An 18,335-nucleotide genomic window follows, 5' to 3' on the forward strand; every position below is an offset into this window, starting at 1 on the left:
CACCCAGCACAGAAAAGGTTGCTGTAAAGTTACCACGTTTTAGTAAGAAGCAGTAGAAAGGGTTGAGGCCCCTGAGACTAGCCCGGCGGACCAGGTAAGGCAGCCGCGTGCTCCCCCCGGCCGGCCGCGAAATAACCCGAGTTCTGTCCTCGCAGGAAGGCATGGCCGCCGCCAAGGACGGGTGAGGCGTCCTCCGGAGGCCCAGTCCTCCGGAGGCCCAGGCCGGAGGCGGCCACAGCAGTGCAGGGGGCTCCCGCTGGGATCCAGGGCTAAGCGCGTCGTCACCCCGGGGCCGGCCCCTGAGGAAGACTTCTGCCGCCCGCAAAGTGCCAAGTGTTCCTGTCCACAGCCCCAGGTTACGTGATCTTCCTCCGCTTTGTGCGTTTGGCGCAGCCCCTGCCAAACCAGCCACCTAGCACCGGGGCCGAGCTCAGGGCCGCACCCCGGTCCCCAGGCGGAGGGTCCTCTCGGCTTCTGCACAGCGACTTCCGACTGTGGCTACCTTCTTCACCCGCACGCAGGGGAGTGGCCAGGGCGAAGATGGGGTCCTGCCACCTACCGGAAAGGGAAAGCTGGGTCAGGCGTGCCTGGGGGCCTCGGCACAACCTGCCCCAGGGCGGGAAAGCTGACTGAGGTCGCCCTGCTCCCCTCCCGGTCTTAACTGTGGCCAGGCTTGGCTTAGCGGCAGCTCCACTGTTCCTGAGCTACAGAACAGCGCCAAGAGGGGGAAGCTCCCCAGGAACTCAAAGGTCAGCGCTCACACTAGCTCAGCCTCCGCAGAACTGTGTCCGTGCTGGCGATGGAGCAGGCCGTGCACACCCAGGGTGGGGCAGGAGTAGCCCCGAGAGGGACGGATCACTAGCAGCTCTGGGTCCCACCTTTCACTTGTATGGCCAGGGGCAGGTGGACCAGACCCTCTCCCTCTTCCCAGACTGCAAGACCTGATGGTGGGGGGCTGGGGGGTGGGGAGGCCAGCTGACTAGGGAGGTGTGGCTTATAAACTACACCATGAAGAGATCATGTGTCTGAGATGCAGAACCACATATTATAAACTTAAGATACAGATAAGCACTGATAAAGAAAATGAGCTAAGTTAATGTAAAAAAAAAAAAAAGTACGGTACACAATAGGCCCACATTACAGAACACCACAAACATAACATACAAGAATTGCCAGGCCCAGAAGGTGAAGGGATCCTTAATTCTTGAACCCTTTGATTAAAAGAAGTTATTGATTTCCCCTATAAGACCCTGAAAATTCACAGAGAAAGAAAGTGTAAACTTTTTACTCAATACATACACCATGTCTAAATTATCACAAATTCTGTATTAAGGTACAGTTTAAGTTTCCCCAAAGTATGCCAGCTCCCCAAACCAGGTACACCAAGAATCTGTTTGACTGGAATTGCCGAGACCACGTCCCTTCGAGGCACCTTCCCGTCCAGGCTGTCTAAGGTAGAAGGGGGGGCTCCAGGCACACACTGGCACATTCCCTCTCCCCACAGGGAGTCACATCAGCCTTCGCTGATGCCTCAGCCACTCCCTGCAGAGGCCACCAAGCTGCAGTCACACCTCAGACGCCACCTGCAACATCTCAGAGCATTCTCTATGCTCAGGTTCACGAGTAAAGACAGACACGGCCCATCCACACAGGGGCAGGGAAGGGGCGGATGCCCCCGTGCCCCCCTCACCTGCTATAGGGGGGGATCTCCAGGCCCAGCTCATCCATGAGGAGCTGCATGACGTCATCACATTTCCCATGTAGCTTCAGGGCAGCCCAGTCATCCTTCGGGGTCCACTAGGGACAGGGGGAGGTGAGTGAGGACATCTCAATTCTTCGCAATGGCCCTTTCTCAGCCAGACCTCTGTGGCCCGTAAGTTCGGGACACGAACGCCCCAGGAACTCTCTGGTTCTCCTGCTCTAAGGTCCAGATCTAAGGAGGTGTATCTTGGTGTGCAACTTACCTGCAAGTTCACAATGTAGAGCTTGGGCCTCCGGCTGGGGGGCTTGGTCATGCACCAGAGGCGAGGGTATTTCTTCAGAACCTGCAGGAATGGACGGACAGACAGAAAGAGCCCATGCACAAGAGCAAACGAAGCCACAGGAAGCTAGGGTCCGACACTGATGCAGCTAGGGGCTGGCAAGCAGGCTCCCTCCCCTTCTGTCCCGTCCACTCCCTCCTCCATGGCGCTGTTCACGTACCTTTAAGCTGGAACCTAAACATAGGATTGTGTCTGCTTTGCTGGCAGCTTGAGTGGCTGCCTCCCAGTTCAGAGGCTGCCCCAGCGTCCCCCTCTCCCCAAAGTGCACAATGGTGTCCCGGAGCTGGCCCCCACACTTGTGGCAGGCCCGGCCTGTCTGGTGCCGGTGAAGGGCGGTGCGCTCAGTGACATCAAACACCCTCACGTACTCCCTGTTGGGTGTGCAGGCTGTACAGACCTGAGAAGGAGAGGGCGCCGTGGGCAGGAGCCGCCGGCCTGCACCGGCCCCCGAAATCCCAGAGGGGCTGCTCACCTCAATGTACATGTTCCCGTGGAGCTCCGAGATGGCCGTCCGAGGCAGCCCGCTCCGCAGGTGGAGCCCATCGCAGTTCTGAGACACCACATGCTGCACCTGAAGGGGAGATGGGGCAGGTCAGCAGGGGTCGTGTGTGTGTGTGCGCGCGCGCGCGTGCGCTGGTAATGTGGGGCTGCGTTCAGCCAGGACACCATCCGTAACCCTACCCAGAGCTCCCAAATCAGGGGGAACTCCAGTCCTGCATGAAGCTTCAAAGGCAAAACCGGAATGGCAGCCGGTCCTAGCTTGACTCAGAAGGGTCCTGGGTGGGAAAGGCCCCGGCACCGCCCCCCCCGGCACCCCCCACCCCACCCCACCAGCTCTGAAGCACTTGGCGAGCTAAGAGGGCAGATGCTTGCTCTCAGCTAGAAAGGGCTCAGCTCATTACATTTCAGGTAGCGGTAGCTGAAGGACCAGAAGGATTGACCCTTCCCCACATGGTTCAAAGTGCTCAGCAGAGGGTCTCCAGAGGTTGCCCGCGAGCTTCCCCTGTATGTGGGTGCCTTCTGAGGTCTGTGGGGACAATGTGATAGAAACACAGGGGAAAAGAGCCACCAGCAGCTCTGGGCCTGAGATCGGTCCTATACAGGATGATTCACGAGAGAGAGATTCGAACCCGGAGTCTCAAACCCGCGGTAGGCACTCATCTCAGCGTCCAAGGGCTGACAAGCTATGACGCAGTTGCTGCTCGGGCACAGAGGTGGCCCTCCAGGTCCTGTACTGGGGACCCAGCTAGCCACCTCGGGTTCTTACCAGCTTTTGCTCATGTAAGCGGGCGATGCTCATGTGGGTGAGGGTCGGCTCAGCCTCACTCAGGTCAGCGGCACTGCCGGGTAGAAGGGAGCACAGGGGTGGGAAGCTGTGAGGTCAGGCCCACGCTGGCTTGGCTGGACCGTGTGCGAAGGCTGTGTGAGGGCTGCGCTAGGCCGCTTACCTGATGCTCCTCCCTTTCTGGAGCAGCGTCCACACACCATTGGGGCCCCGGTAATCTGGGATGGAGGCTGCCTGCACGTCCACAAAGAACATAAACCCAGTGACAATGCATCACTGTAGGAACTGGCACAATTTGCAAGAGTGAAAAGCAAACGTTCCTCTTCACGTGGTGTTCCAGGCTTGTCCTCGCACTAGGCTCTATCCATTCCAGAGGCTCAGCACTTCCTACCACAACCTGCCTGCACCCAGACAGAGGGGCTCCTTCCCTCTGCCCACACCCCTGCTCCCACCTGGTCTAGCTCATCCCTCCAGGTCTCAAGGATCCTGCCGACTCTGGGAACCTCTCCAGCACTGGGAATAGCCCAGGCTATGTAGCCACACCCGTCCTCTAAACCGAGGTAGAGGACTGGCCAGGCTCATCTGTGGGTCCCCAGGGCCCGGCCAGTGCTCCGGGAAGGTTTAGCAAATAGCGAAACTGCAGGCCAGAGCACTCAACTGTCCCAATTCTTGTATCCTGATAGTGTTTGCTGTCTTCCCTTCACAAAGATAGCCAACTTCTCTACACAAGATAAGCACCACTGAACTTCTCTAGTTCTCGATCCAGTGAAACAAAGCCATCATGAGAGAAGACAGTAGCCCAGGATCAAGGACTCCTGTGTTCCCCAGGCTGTGAGTGACCTGCCTTCTGGGGAGCCCTGTCTCCCTCCTGCAGCTGAAGCTTGGAAAAATGCCCGTCCTGAAGAGCGTGGTTCTGAATGACACTGAAGAGAAACCTCAATCAGTAATGCTCAACTACAGAGCAGCACACGGCTGTCCGTAACCCCGTGCGGCACCCCCACAAATGACAGGAGCGCACACGTCACTGGAGGCAGGAGACCCCACTACCAGGGCTCCAGGGTCTGCAAGTCAGGGTGCTCAGTGCTCCTTACCCATTCTTGTTTTGGAGGCTCTTGCTCTCACCCTTGCCCATAAAACCTTACTCAACCTTCAAGGCCTGGCTTCAATGCTGTCTCGCACAGAAAGCCAACCGGATGGATTTCGCTGCTGAAGCCACGAGGGGGTGAGATGGGGAGGTGGCTGTCTGCGTTTCCACTCTAGCAACCTAGCACAGCCAGCTGTGCCTTAGCTGTCTGCTTACGCGCCATATTCTCATCGCCCGCGGGCATCTTGAGGCTGGAAATCCTCAGGCTCCCCTCCGCTGGGCCTACACTGCGTCACGCTCAACACGCACCCACTAAGTAGACGATGACACTCTCAAAGCTACCCGTGTTCCGTGGCCCGAGACAGCTCCCCAATAAAACCTGCCCAAACCCCACGCATTTCTCTCCTTCCCCTGGTGTACTCTCATTCGTCCTGCCTTGCTTCCTAGTGACTTTCAACACGTAGAAAACGGGGTGAATGGGGAACCTGGAGACAAGTTCTGGGCTTAACTCTGCCCACCTAACCTTGGGCTAGTGATGAGCCGCCTTGACTTTAGGTGAGGAGCTGCCCGCAGGCACTGAGGTTTCACGTCCCTCTTACGCCTCCTTCCTTTCTTGTGTCTAAACGGCATCGCGAAAACTGCATACGTTGAAAAATGCTTATCTCCCCAGTGAAGTTTGAAGTGGAATCATTTCAAGCCTCTCTGGGAAACCACATGGGGAGGGGGCGCTTGGTGGCCCCACAGGTCCTGATCTCCGGGTGGTGGGGCCCTGCCCTGGGGGGGGGGGGGTGTCTGTCCTCCGAGAGTCTCTCTCTCCCTCTGCCCTGTGCGCATTGTCTCAAATACATAAGTAAGACTTTAAAAAATGACAAGGAGAGAAAACAGCGGGGTGCCTGGCGGCGTCAGTCGGAAGAGCGTGAAGCTCTAGATCGGAGTCCTGCGTCCCAGCCCCACACTGGGTGTAGAAATCGCTTTTATTTTTTATTATTTTTTAAATTTTTATTTATTTTATGATAGTCACAGAGAGAGAGAGAGGCGCAGAGACACAGGCAGAGGGAGAAGCAGGCTCCATGCACCGGGAGCCCGACGTGGGATTCGATCCCGGGTCTCCAGGATCGCGCCCTGGGCCAAAGGCAGGCGCCAAACCGCTGCGCCACCCACGGATCCCTAGAAATCGCTTTTAAAAACAGACCAAGCAACGGCTTGGAGACCGCACAGCAGAGCTGCTCTGCGCCAAGGCGCGTTTCCTGCGGGTCAGGGCCGGCGCGCAGAGGGCTCTGCCCGGTCCTGGGGCCCGTCACCCGGCAGGGGGCGCGGCGCCGCGCCCCGCCCCGCCCCGCCCCGCCCCGCGCGGGCGGCCGGACCCCGGGCAGGGCCGCCTCACCGTGCTGATCCCCGCGCCGGTGTAGACCACCAGGTACTTGGCGTTGCGGACGGCGCCGGCCAGCTCGCGGACCTTCCTGCGCAGCTCCTCCGGGTCGTCGCACACCTGCCGAGACGCCGAGGCCGGCCGTAAGCCCGCCCCGCCCCGCCCCGCCCCGCCGGCCCCGGGCGCGCCGCGGACTCGCCTCCTCCTGCCGCCGCTTCAGGCCCTCGCGCCGCCTGCTCCGGCCCTGCAGCTCGGTCACCAGGTCCTCGCTCTCCGCCAGGAGCCGGCCCTCCTCGGCGCTGCGCTCGGCCGCCGCCTTCCTCAGGATGCGCGACACCTGCGGGCGCGGGGCGGGCGGTGAGGGCGGCGCGGGCCGGGGGCGCGGGGCGGGCGGCGGCGGCGGCGGCGGCGGCGGCGTACCTGGCGGAGGCGCTCCCGCTGCTGCTCCTCCCGCAGCCTCCGGACCCGCTCCGCCGCCTTGCGCTCCGAGCGGCTGGGACCCCCGGCTGCCATCGCTCCCGGAGGCCCGCGCTTCCGCTTCCGCTTCCGCCTCCCGGCAGGCCGCGCCCCGCGCATGCGCGCCAGGCGCCCCGCCCTTCCGGCCCCGCCCGCGCCGCGCGCAAAGGAGGCACCTGACGGTCTCTTTAAAAGGTGTTTATTGGTCATATACAAAATAAAGAAAACCTTATATATCACAAACATACACTATGTACAGCAATAAATACCCGGGCCCGGCCCAGTGCCGCCCCCCCTGGACAATAATTTAGCAATAAATACTGCACAGGGCAGGCGGGGCGCTGCGCCGAGGCCCAGGGAGGCCCCTCCGCGCCGGGATCTTCAGCGGCCCGGCAGCCCCCGCAGCCCCGGCAGCCCCGGCAGCCCCGCAGCCCCGGCAGCCCCCGCAGCCCCGGCAGCCCCGGCAGCCCCCGCAGCCCCGGCAGCCCCCGCAGCCCCGCAGCCCCGGCAGCCCCGGCAGCCCCGGCAGCCCCCGCAGCCCCGGCAGCCCCGCAGCCCCCGGACCCCCGCCCCTGCTTCCAGCCCTCGGCGACTCCCCGCACCCAGCCCCTCAGCCGGGCACCGGGCTGCACGGCGGCGCCACCCACCCCCGTTTGGTTAAAGGCTTCAGGGAGCTGCGGGGTGCGGGGTGCGGGGTGCGGGGGAGGGAGGCAGGGCCGGCCCCTCGGAGCTCCCCGGGCACGCTCCCCTCCTGCTCGGGCTGCCCAGGCACCGCGCACCAAGGCTGCTGCGCCAGCGCGGGGCGGAGACCCGGTGACCGGCCCACGGGGACAGCACACGCTCAAAACACACGGGCCTGCAGGAGGACAGGCCGCAGCCCTGCCTCCTGTGCCCTCCACGTCTCCCGGCCTGCTCCAAAACTAGACGGCCAACAGGAAGGCAAAAACGCGCCAGAAAGAGTTATTCAGTGGCTTCTGGGGGGGGGGCGGATCGTTACCGTGTTGGTTCCTTTCACCAAACCACAGCCTAAAACAGCAACTTACAAGATCCCAGAGCGGAAACGGCGCTGCAGGCTGTGGCTTGGGCTGCCCAGCGGTGGATGGGAGCTTGAGCCAACTGGCCACCTCAGAGAGGGGAGGCGACAGGGACAGGAGGGGGCTTGACCACCTGTCCCAAAGCAGGCCGCAGCCGATCAGAGCCGTGGGCTCACGCGCTGACCACAGAGGCTGCTGTTGACCATCAGCGGTGTGCACAAAGACCTGGAGCAAGAGCAGAAAAGCCTCCAGGGGAGACCTGGCATCCGGCAGAAACCAGAGCACCACACGGCTGAGCAGCCACACCTCCTCACCTGGACAAACAGCAGTGCCACCCAGAGCAGCAAGCCAGGGCCACGGGGAGGTCTCCCTGGGGTCATACTCAGGGCAGGAGCTGACCTGTTCCCACCAGGCTCTCCTCTGAAATCTGAGTGTCCGTGTTGGGATAAGGGAGGAGTGAGGGCAAGATGGGAAGGAAGGTGCACATCATGGTTTACTTAGCGGGCAAGTTTGGGAGACTTGGCCTCTGCCAAAGCCCTCGATTCGCTGTGTCAGAAAAGTCGGGAAAAAGAACACGACACCGTCACAGTAGGAAAACTAAATTAACAAGAATCAGAAAGACACCAAAGCAGTCACATGTGGACACAGGCTGTACCTGTCAAGAAACCAAGGTGATGGGAGGGAAGGGGCAGAGTGCGGAGTGGCCCCGCCGGGCGGGCTTGACGGGAACGGGATGTTCCCCCAGACCCAAGGAACAGCTGCTCCAAATCCAAAAACCATGAAAGGAAGCATGGCCTCACTAACTCTAGAAGCTTCTTCTATTACCTAAATCCGATCTGCAATTGGTCTTCTCCCGGTGCCCACCCCCACAGCCCGCCTCTCACCTTCCAAGCCTGTCTCCTTCCTCTGCTCTCCAAGTCTCCAGCCTGGCAGATGCATGACTGCCTCCTAGCCAGGACCAAAGTGGGGACCAGAAGCGGATATGGAGGGCACGGGCTTCTCCCTCTCTTCAGGGACTCTTAGGATGGGATTCCAAATCAGTGCCGCTACAACCAACATCGACAACTTTCATCTGGACCCTAGGTAGACAAAGCCACACAGCAGGGAGGGGCAGGAAGCCACTAAGTATTGAGAGTCAACGGTCAGAATCTCCACGGCAGGCCGACCCGAGTCCAACCGGGACCGGGGAGCATCTAGGGCCAAGAGAAGATAGAATCGGACAGCATGGCCCTGCTCCTATCCCACGGCACCCGGGTCACACCCGGGGAGGGAAACCCTGCTGCCCACAAAGTCATGCCCCACCAGGCTGCAGTGAGATTCTTTTCACCAGCCCACACCTCTGTGCTTTATAGGGGCTCAAGCCCCCAGAGAAGCTGCCCAGCGACCTCCAGGAGAAGCCGAGACCCATGTGGCCAGAGACCGGGCAGTAGCCTCTTGAGGACAGGCACCGCAGGCAGCTCCCGTCACAGGCCTAGGAGGAGCTTCCCGAGCCAGGGCTGGAAGACTAGCTGCCTCTGCCGAGGGGCCATGAGGAGGTGGGCTCAGCCCCGGAGAGATGCACCTCCACAAGCTGAGCAGCGCATCCCTGGAAGACACAGATCCCAAAGGGAGGCAAAAAGTGGCCCACAGCCAAGAGCCGGAGCACGTTCAGGGCGAGGTGAGGGACAGGACCTGGCCCCGGAGACTGTAGCCCTTGTCTGACACTGGTGGAGACCCCCCTCACTCCGGCCCGCAGGCAGGGAGAGGGGCCACCCCAGACAAGCCCCAAACCACCTGGTTTCCCGGGAAGCATCCCTTCACAGCATGGAAGCACGGCTAGGATAGGTGGGCAGCAGGCCTCGACACTCCCACATGGGCCATAGGGTTCCCCGGATGGGGCCCACGTGACGCCTGCAGGAACAAGGCTGCGCTCGACGGCCAGAACCCACGCGTGTTGACGAGAGGCCAGAAGGAAGACACCTGGGGGCACCTAGTGACTCCTTGGTCCCTGCTAGTCTGTCACCCATGGCCAGAGGCGGTGGGCACGGAAGCGGTGGGTCCGGGGGGCGCTCTGGGATGGCCCCTGGTCTCACCCACCCGGCCACTGGTTCAGCCCAAGCCTTCCAGAGACATGCGAAGCCAAGGCTGTGCAGAGGTGAGAGCGGCAGAGCCCCGTATCTGATCCTCTGGGGTCCTGGGTCAGGCACCGAGGCAGAGGGGGCCGGGCTGGCGGGCAGATCCCCGGGCCCTGCCGGAGCAGGAGCTGCCCAGCACCCAGTGCAGGCCCAGCAAGCCAGCAGAAGCAAAAACACAACCAAATCCAAAAAACAGACACGGGAATAACAGACACAAGAAGTGACACCCACAGGTCAAAGGTCACCAGAAGCACCAGCACGGGACGCTGCACAAGACCTCACCAGGCTCAGACGACAGCACGACGGCACGGCACGGCACCGGCAAGAGACGGAAGCAGGAAGGGCAAGGGAGTAAGTCACTTTCGGTACAATTGCAAAAGAGATAGCAAAGAGGGCGCCAGCACGCGCCTTGTGGTCGCTCACGGCTTGGCTTTTTTTTTTTTTTTTTTTTTGTCTTTTTTAAAACTAAGTTTTATAAATAACGTCTGATAACTCTGTGTATATAAAAACTAAACTCCAACAGCCACAAAGACTTGTCCATAAGTTTACAAGAAAGGGATTTTTTTTGTTTTTTTTTCTTTTGTTAAACTAGCAAAGTTTCTATTATACTTTCCTTCCGTGTCCATATATACGGTCAAATGTTCTTGCTTGTTTTTTTTTTTTTAAAAAGACAGTTTTATAAATACTCTGCAGCTCTTTTTTCTTTAGCTTTTAAACATATAATTTAATAACTTCGTAAAAGGAACTCCTCTCTTTTAAATAAAGGGCTATGTAACCACACAAATAGCTCATGTAAACAGTGACACGGGACCCATCGCAGGACACGGGACACACCCTTCACGTATGCTCACAACCAGTGATTTGGTCTTGTTCAGTGCAATGCGTCAGGCTCGAGCGCCGTGGCCCCTGGCCCACAGCCACAGAACGCCCTGTCCCTCCCAGCGCCCGTGGCGCCCAGGCTGGTGGCCCGCCCATGCAGGGCCCTCGAGGATGCCCTACTCGTAGGAGCAGAGGCCATCTATGCCCGTTGGCCGCACTGAGAGTGAACCACAGCCCCCTGCCAGCCGGCAGCGGTCAGGGCTGTGGGCCACCAGGAGTGGCCAGCGGCCCCCTGCCCTGGAGCCCTCCCTGCTCAAACTCGCAAGCCCCAGAGTGCGCGTCCGGTGTTCCTCTGTTCCCACGGGGCCAGCCCTGGACTCCAAGCCTGCACGGCCTTGGTACAAAGGGGACTGGGGTGACCCCACGCCACCGCCGAACCGACCAATCCCAACGTACAAAACACACGATGACAACGACGAGATCAGAGGGGCTCAGCCCGGCGCCCCCGGGGTGCAGGTTGTGCTTTGCAGGGGAGGGAGGAGGCGGGAGAGGAGGAAAGGAGAGGAGAAAGAAGGGACAGGGCTGCCAAACTCGCCATGCGCCTAGTGGCCCCTCGCAGACCCGCCCGGGCAAGCGCGCGTCCCTACGACCGGGCGTCCGTCTTGGACTTTACTATCGTGATGACGCTGGTGGCGGCCACCTTGCCGGGGACGAGGGGCCCCAGGCCGGCGGCGAGGGGGCCCCGGGCCGGCGCCACGGGGCTGCGGGCCACGGTCCTGGCGAAGTTCTGCAGGGCCTCGTACTTGGAGCGCAGCGCGTCGAGCTCCAGCTTCATGCTGGCGTTCTCCGAGGCCAGCTTCTCCACCTCCTGCTGCAGCTCCGCCTTCTGCTTCTCCAGCTCCTCCTTCTGCGTCACGCGCTTGACGCGGCAGCTGGCAGCGTAGCCGCGGTTCTTGAGCGTGCGCCGGCGCTGCTTCAGCTGGATGATCTCCTCCTTGGACAGGCCTCGCAGGTGCTGGTTGAGCTCCCGCACCGACATGGTCACCAGCTCCTCGTCGGTCAGGCTGGTGCCATTCTCTCCCGGCTCCCGCTTCACCTGGGGGCGCGACAGGGCGTGAGCTGGGGGCGGAGGGGGGACGCCCACCCCTGTGCTCCCCGGCTCCAGACGCCACCCCCTCTGTCCGCTCACCTTCAGGGCTTTGTTTCCTTTATTGGGGGTCGTCATAACCCGGGGGCACGGCAAGCAGGCACTCTGCGGGACAGGGAGCAGAGGTCAGGACCCCACAGCCCACTCCCCTCTCCCTCCCCAGGCCGCAGAGCCCCCAGCCTCGCCTCTCACCTGACCATTCCCGATACCTGGCCCAGAGGACCACCTGCCACCCTCTGGCTAGGCTGCTCCCTGTGCACCTTGTGCCCAGGAACCCAGTGGGCCGGATCAGGGGAGGGAAACTGAACGCACAGCTGTTAGAGAGGCAGAGACTAGAAAAGGGCCTCGGGAAGAGATGGAAGGGATGCAGGAGGGGCCAGCCTAGAAGGAAGCCGGGAGCTTTAAAAATAACCCCAGTGTGCGCCCCAGAGCACGGCTGTTCCTGGCGAGTCACGCTGACTCAGCACATCGCTCCCGCTCCCTCACCAGCCTGGCCTGGCGCTCCCCAGGGCTGCCAGCCAGCACAGCCCCGGGGGACCGCAGCCTGGGCAGAGCGCTGCTGGGGCCAGTGCCCCCGCACCTGTGCACTCCAGGGCCCTACCTCCGACAGCCCCCTCCCCTTAGCTGCCCTGGTATGGGGGTCCTGGGTGGGGGGGGTTCCGTGAAGGCTTCGGGGCCAAGACGAGGATGCAGGCGAGTCAGACTTTTCACTTTGAAGAGCTCGACCGTCCTCAGCATTGGTGGGAGCCCCCCACCCCGCCCCCAGGTGGCAGGCACCCCAGCAGAGGCCGGGCTCAGCCCACCTCCGCTGCCTGGTGGAGCAACCTTCCTGTGGCTTTGGATTGCGGCATCTTGCGCCCCTGCCCCACCCCATCCCTGCTATTTCCTAACAGTGCCCGGTTAGCCACCCAACCGGGGGACCCGCTCAGCCTCCTCCAGCTCCCCCCCCACTAGGGGTCAATGCCCACAGCTCAGGGAACAACAACAAAAGGGCTGGGGGGTGCAGACCAAAGGGCCCCCTCGCAGCCATTCAGTTGCCCTTCCCATACCCGGCCCTCAATGCTTTCTCAAGCCCTGCCAAGGACATTTCTGTGCACCTAATCCTGCAATTCTGGCCCAGCCAGCCCCCCACCAAACCCTTAGACAAGGACACTTCCCTCTCAAACCCCTACTTGCCAGGTTCGGTGCAGAAAGGTAAGTGGCTGGAGGAAAAGAAGGACCGTGGTCTCCCTGCTGCAGGAGGTCACAAGCTCTGCAGGTAGCCCTGGGCTGGGGGCTTTCTCACCCTCACTGGGGAGATACAGCACAGGTGGGGGAGGTGAAGTGCAAAGCGGCTTCGGGGTACAGCGGCCACCTCACCTAGCCCCGTCCTAGTCCCGGGACGTGCCTCACCACAGCCAGGTTCCCCAGGGCTCTGAGGCAGACCCTGAGGCTGGTCCCATGGCTGTTCCAGAGCAGAGGATGGAGAAGGCACCAGCTGGAGGCCAGAAGATCCCCAGGGCCCCAGACCCACCCCGGGGGCTCCCCCAGCCTCGAGTCTGAGTCAGGGTACAGGGACACTCCCCTGGGTCTAACCGTTGTCAGCCCAAAGGAACAGCCCGGGCACCAGCTTTTCCCGCCAGCCATCCTCCCTCCACCCCCGAATGCTGAGCACAACGGTGACTTCCTGAAGAGATCACGCAGAGAAGTGCCGAGCGTGGCGGCTGGGAGCTGAAAAGTGCCTCCTCGACAGATTTCACCCTCTGCAGAAGGCCTGAACTCAGCACAAGTGCAGCCACTCGCCTCCCAATCAAAGGTGCAGCGTGTGTCTGCGTGCGGTGGGGGAGGGGCGGGTCTCCGCAAAGCCCCTGCTTCAGGCTCCTGACCCGGCCTCTGCCCACCTGGGACACACACAGGTGTGACAGCGATAGCCTTTGGGGAGGGACTGTTAGAGACAACTCAGGGTACCCCCTAGAAGCCAGAGGGAGGGTACCCGGGAGGCTGGATTAAGGAGAAGCTTCCACTTTTCCCCGTCCCACAGGCTCCATCATCCTTCCCCGCTCCCCTTCCCCAGAGGCTGAGCCACCTCGTGAAGAGGGCTCGGGCGGTCCCAACAGCCTGGAATCCCCAGGGCACGCTGGGCCACCTCCTCAGGCTGACAGCCAGCTGGGAAGGGAAAGACGGGTTCAGACAGCGCCACCCCTTACCTGGGCCCAAACCAGGATGTGGACAGGTGGCAAGAGCAACACAGCCAGCCCCTGCTCCTGCCCTGGCCCCAAATTCTAGTGGCCCCAACCTAGCCTGGCCTTCACCACCTCCTCCGAGATCCCCCAGCCGCTGGAAGCCATTCTGGGAACACCCAACGACTCAATTTCCACGAAGAATAAAGGAGAAGACTTAGAGAGGCAGCCCTTCGGGAATCTGCATTCCTCAGGTGTAACACTGCGCGGAAAGATCAGCTGAGGTGTCAAACGTCTGGCATCGATGAGCCCAAGGCTAAGTGTGCGTGTGTCCGTGAGTGCGCGTGGGGGGGGGGGATCCCTGAAGACGGACCACAAGGCCGCCTGACCTAGCCCTGAACCCCTAGGCAAGAATAGGCAGCTCTGGTCAAGACAAGACACCCCCGCCCCTGGAGGCCAGGAGCCACCCACAGTCAGGGAAGGTCTGGAGGCCAGGCCACACCACCCTCAGGCTGCCCCCAGCCCCGTCCCGACACCCACAGGGGCCACAGTCTTCACTAACACCCACACAGCGCAGAGCCCAGCCTTGAGGGGGACAGCTCTGGGGTGATGGGGAGCGGAGCGCCTTCCGCGTGCCTCCCACACCAGCCCACTGGCTGTGCCCCAAGGTCCAGGTGCCCTCCGCCTCACAGCCGCCGCCACCTGCAGGGCTTGGACCCAAACCCCAAGGCCAGTCTGCCAAAGGGGCAGGGCCTGCTCACCAGCACCTCACTCCCCGGATGCCAAAGTCCTGCCACCCCGTCTCATTGGAGTTTCCTGGTAGAGCTGCACCTGCTCGCCCCTGCCCTGTCCACTGCCCTCCGGGACTGGAGAATCCAGGCACCCCTGTTTCTGCCACTGACTCCCTCCGGCCAGGGTGCATCCCTCCCTTCCCCGCCCAGGGGCTGCCCAGCCCAGCCCACTAGACCAGTCACAGGGAAAGCCAGCTTCCCAGCCTGGCAAGCACGGCCCCCCTAAGCTCCTCCCCTCCTCTCACTCAGAACTATTTCCCAGTTTGGGGAAGTGTCCCAGACGCCGGTTGGGGACCGGGCGCCGGAGGCGAGCGCGGCCGGGCTGGCGGGCGGGGGCTTCACGCTCCGCGGGGACGCGACACCTGCGCGCAGGCCCCTGCACCTCGTCCTCGCCCAGCCTTCAGCTCGCCCAGCAGCCCAGACGTGAGCCGCTGCCCCGGGCCCGGCCCGGCCCGGCCCGGCCCCCGCCCCGCTGCCCCTCCCGCTCGCATCCCCCGGCCTTTCGGACCCCAGGCCCCTGGCCCGGCCCCCCCCATTAGAACGAGCATCGAGTGACCTCATGCTGATGACTCAGCAAGTCTCCCTCTGGGCTCTGGCACGCGTGGGACGGAGCGAAGCCGGCGCGGGCAGGGTCTTCCCGGGCCCGCCACGTGCCGCGCCCCCGCGGCCCGCCGGGGACCCGAGCGCCCGGGCCGGCGGGCACGGACACCTGATGAATCAGCAGCCGGGCCCCGGGCTCTTCCGCGGAGCCGCGGGCGCCCCGCTCGACCCCACCCTTTCCTCCCGCCACACGGCGCCCCTCCCACCGCGGCGCCGGGGCTCCGCCGAGCGGGCCCCGCGGCCGCCCCGCCCCGCCCTCCTCCGGCCCCCGCGGCCCACCCCCGGCACCCCGGGCGCCAGGGCCCGCGGCCGCTCCGACCCGCGGGGAAACCGAGGCACGGGCCGCCGGGAGCGCGCGGGCAAACGAGCAGCGGGGAGCGCGCGGCCCGCCCGCCGCCGCCGCCCGGGGAGCCGCCGCCCGCCCGCCCCCGCCCGGGCCCGACCCCCGCCGCCCGCCGCCGCCGCCGCCGCCGCCGCCGCACTCACCCAGCACACTGCGGGCCCGGGCGGGCCGAGGCCGGGCGGCCGGCGGGCGGGGGTCGGGGCCGCGCGGGGGCTCCGGGCCCGGGGGGGGGGCTCGCCGCCTGCGCGGGCCGGGCCGAGCGCGCTGGGAAGGCCGGGCCGGACCAGGCTCGGGATCCGCCGCCGCCGCCGCCGCCGCCGCCGCCGCTCCACAGACGTCACATGATGTTTGGTCACGTGGGCTCCATTCATGAAGCGGCGACGGGCCGGCCGCGGCTTAAAGGGGCCGGAGCGGCGGCGCGGCGGCACTGCGCCTGCGCGGGGAGCCGCGCCCGGGGCCTCGCCCTGCCCCGCGCTCCCCCCGCCGCCGCCGCCGCCGCCGCCGCCGCCCCCCTCCCCCTCCCCCGGCTCGCAGGGGCCCCGCAGCGCCGTCCAGCGTCCGCGCCGCGGGCTGCCCTGCGCCCAGCCCTGGAGGCGCCCGCGCCGCGGCCCGCTCCGCCGGCGAGACCCTTCCCGCGCCGTCGGGGCAGTCGGGGCTCCGGGCGCGCGAGGCCGCGTCCGCCCCCGCCCTCCAGGGGCCTCTCGGGGCTGCTCGGCTCCCAGGGAAACAGGCCCCCGGGGTAGAAGGGACGTCGGGGGGATGCCGTCGCCTCTGCACTTCCCTTCTCGGGCGTAGAGCCGGGCAGGGCGGCTCACCTGGCCGGGCAGGCCCGGGGCACCCAGGTGAGCTGGCGCAGGCGCAGCGAGAGGCCGGCGGCGGGGTTCTGATGGGAATTCAGTGCCACCGCCAGAGGTCCCCGAAGCCAGGGCGCGAGGGCACCCGCAGGACCCCCCCTCCAGGAGGAGGTTTCCCTGTGGTTGTCTGTCCCAAAGTGCTAAGGCCCCGGTGCGACCTTGTACGCAGGCTTAGAGACTCCGGGGCCCTAAGACTTCTGGGCTGTGACTCTTAATTTCTTTTTATTTGAGGATTTTACTTGTAAGGACTCCTTCCACCCAAGATGGGGCTCGAACGCACAACCTCAAGATGGCACGTCCTACGGACTGCGCCAGCCAGGTGTCCCTGGGCCATGACTCTTACAGCCACCTCCATATACTAGCAACCACGGAGGCCTGCCCTTGAGGACGGAAATGCAGTCCTGTGGCCTCCAGCTCCACCAGCCTCCCCACCGCCACCACCAGCTCAGTTCTCCAGGTCACACCTGGCGGGGACGTAGAGTCTCCACACAGCAGGACCCTGGCAGGCCACGCGGGCTTGACCTGGTGCCGCCCAGCTCAAGCCGGGAACCACGATGCCATCAGGAAATAGAAGCAACTGGCCCCGGGGCTGGGACCACCATGGGTGCAAGCTCGCTGGCTAATCCGCTCATGTTCCCACACCCCCGACTCCTCAGTCCTCACAGGATGGAGTCTGGCTGCCATTTATACACAAGAGGTGACTGAGGGGCTGCTTTATCAGCCACCTGCTGCTCTGCTCTTCAACCCAAGGAGGCTCCTACTCAGGAAGGACTCTCCTCCTCCTCCCCCCACTGGGAACACAGCTGGCCACTTCTTCTATCTTGGAAGAGGGGCAGGGAGGCAGGGGGATGCGCCCACCCAGGGCCACCAGAGAGGCCGATGGGAAGTGAATTGGGGCCCAATGCACCTGGAGGCCAGTGAGAGGATGTTAGGGCCACTTCCTGCAGATGGCCCCGGGCCCTGAGGTCAGCCCTCCGGACACGTGACGGGATGTAGTGCTGCCCACCTTCTCATCTCTGGGACCTGTGTGGAGGGGAACGTCCCAGGAGACAACCCAGGCCCTGCTGCCCTCTCACCCGAGACTCTTCTCCAGGGGCAGAGTATGTGAACAGTGTCCGGATCACCTATAGAGTAACAGTGGGTTTGTCTGCATGTCTGGGGGAGGCCATCGAGGAGGAGGACGTGCCACGTTGAAACACCCAAGATAGCCAAGCCTCCAGGAGCAGTCTCTGGGTCCAGCTGAAGAGCCTGAGGGAGTCCATGGTGGGTCTCAGCTGCCCTAAGTCTGGCTGCCTCCCGCCCAGGGTCCAGGACGGTTGTCCCCGGGAACAGCACTGTGGCCTTGCTTGGGAGTGAGACCTCAAGGAGACAAGGCCACATGTTTCAGCATCCCCGCTGGTCCACACAGAGTCACCATGACCAGCTTCCAGAGCTGCCTGTTGAGGGCCGACACTCAGACCCGGCTCTCTGGCCTGGCCTGGCCTTCGCTGGGCCTCCAGCACACTGCTTCCTGCTGCAGCTGGATGCCGCCCTCCTGCTGGTGCCCCCCCCAGGTGTCCTCCCAACTCCACAACCCCCCTTCAGCCTGCACCCTCCACCAGCAGATCCTGGGACCCCATTGGCTTCTCCTGGAGTTCAGCAGGCCCCCACCTCGCACGGAGGCTCAGGGCACACGGGATATGGCTGGTGTCCAAACTGACTGACTGGCTCTGCTCCCACGGGTGTCCAGGCCAGGGCCTTCCGAGGATGGACCTCTTCCTTCTCTGACTAGCCAAGGGCTGCTGGTCCTTATGTTCTGCAGCCTGAGCCCAGCGTGCATGGGGGCCACAGGACAAGGTGAGCCTGCTGCGGGAAAGGACTGGCAGAGAGAAGCAGGGCAAGGCCCCATCTAGGCAGGCAGGAGCCGAGGGCAAGGTTCCAGTTAGGAAACTGAGGCAGAAACTGGATCAAGCAGAGGGAGCTGGTTCTTCCACCAGGCCCACCTGGCCCACTGAGCAAAGGGCAGGAAGTTCATTCCAGGCTCTGCCCCCTTGGGGAGGTCCAGGACATGGGAGGTATCAGATCTGGCACCATGGGAGCCAGGAAGGCCGGCCAAGCTGACCCTCCCCAGCGCGACCCCTGTGGTGGCTTCTCTAGGTGGTAGCATTGCAGCGCTCCCCAGCTTGTCCTGGAAAGGCCGGTGGCCTAACCTCTTCTGGGAACCCCTTTTCCCAGGGCTCTATGAGAGAAGGGGTGACT

The 18,335-nt window shown here is 63.3% G+C and overlaps 2 protein-coding genes across 8 annotated transcripts; both read right to left on the reverse strand.

Moving 5' to 3' along the window:
* Positions 1-24: 24 nt before the first annotated feature.
* Positions 25-6,667, reverse strand: SIRT7 (sirtuin 7). Of its 3 annotated transcripts, none has more exons than XM_055334748.1 (10): positions 6,201-6,395; positions 5,980-6,117; positions 5,796-5,900; positions 3,491-3,561; positions 3,310-3,382; positions 2,515-2,613; positions 2,203-2,439; positions 1,965-2,045; positions 1,691-1,797; positions 25-555 (listed from the first exon to the last, which is right to left on the reverse strand). In XM_055334748.1, the coding sequence occupies exons 1-10, from the start codon at positions 6,354-6,356 to the stop codon at positions 357-359; spliced, it is 1,266 nt and encodes a 421-aa protein (XP_055190723.1). In that variant the 5' UTR covers positions 6,357-6,395; the 3' UTR covers positions 25-356. The 3 variants fall into 3 exon arrangements, 2 of the variants coding, with proteins under 2 accessions (XP_055190723.1, XP_055190720.1); XR_008665637.1 differs by adding an exon at positions 1,165-1,250 and having other exon boundaries at positions 416-555; positions 2,203-2,613; positions 6,201-6,667; XM_055334745.1 differs by having other exon boundaries at positions 2,203-2,613; positions 6,201-6,665.
* A 146-nt stretch (positions 6,668-6,813) lies between these two features.
* Positions 6,814-15,653, reverse strand: MAFG (MAF bZIP transcription factor G). Of its 5 annotated transcripts, XM_055332554.1 has the most exons (4): positions 15,387-15,426; positions 11,543-12,640; positions 11,393-11,455; positions 6,814-11,299 (listed from the first exon to the last, which is right to left on the reverse strand). In XM_055332554.1, exons 3-4 carry the CDS (start codon positions 11,426-11,428, stop codon positions 10,847-10,849), a joined length of 489 nt encoding a protein of 162 aa, XP_055188529.1. In that variant the 5' UTR covers positions 11,429-11,455; positions 11,543-12,640; positions 15,387-15,426; the 3' UTR covers positions 6,814-10,846. The 5 variants fall into 5 exon arrangements, with proteins under 5 accessions (XP_055188529.1, XP_055188514.1, XP_055188538.1 ...); XM_055332539.1 differs by lacking the exon at positions 11,543-12,640 and having other exon boundaries at positions 15,387-15,653; XM_055332563.1 differs by lacking the exons at positions 11,543-12,640; positions 15,387-15,426 and adding an exon at positions 14,857-15,080.
* Between the last annotated feature and the right edge of the window lie 2,682 nt (positions 15,654-18,335).

Source organism: Nyctereutes procyonoides, unplaced genomic scaffold (assembly GCF_905146905.1).
Source record: "Nyctereutes procyonoides isolate TBG_1078 unplaced genomic scaffold, NYPRO_anot_genome, whole genome shotgun sequence".
Taxonomy (NCBI): Eukaryota; Metazoa; Chordata; class Mammalia; order Carnivora; family Canidae; genus Nyctereutes; species Nyctereutes procyonoides.

Bases quoted from the DNA above. Each gene is read 5' to 3' on its own strand.
- SIRT7 (XM_055334745.1), bottom strand. From the start codon at position 6,482: ATGTTTGTGATATATAAGGTTTTCTTTATTTTGTATATGACCAATAAA. The intron at 3,562-5,795 runs GTGAGGCGGCCC...GTGGACGTGCAG, and splicing joins CCGGCGCGGGGATCAGCACG to GCAGCCTCCATCCCAGATTA. The intron at 1,798-1,964 runs GTAAGTTGCACA...CCCTGTCCCTAG, and splicing joins TCTACATTGTGAACTTGCAG to TGGACCCCGAAGGATGACTG.
- MAFG (XM_055332539.1), bottom strand. From the start codon at position 15,614: ATGAATGGAGCCCACGTGACCAAACATCATGTGACGTCTGTGGAGCGG. The intron at 11,456-15,386 runs GTGAGTGCGGCG...CCTGTCCCGCAG, and splicing joins CCGGGCCCGCAGTGTGCTGG to AGTGCCTGCTTGCCGTGCCC. The intron at 11,300-11,392 runs GTGAGCGGACAG...TCGCGCCCCCAG, and splicing joins AAGGAAACAAAGCCCTGAAG to GTGAAGCGGGAGCCGGGAGA.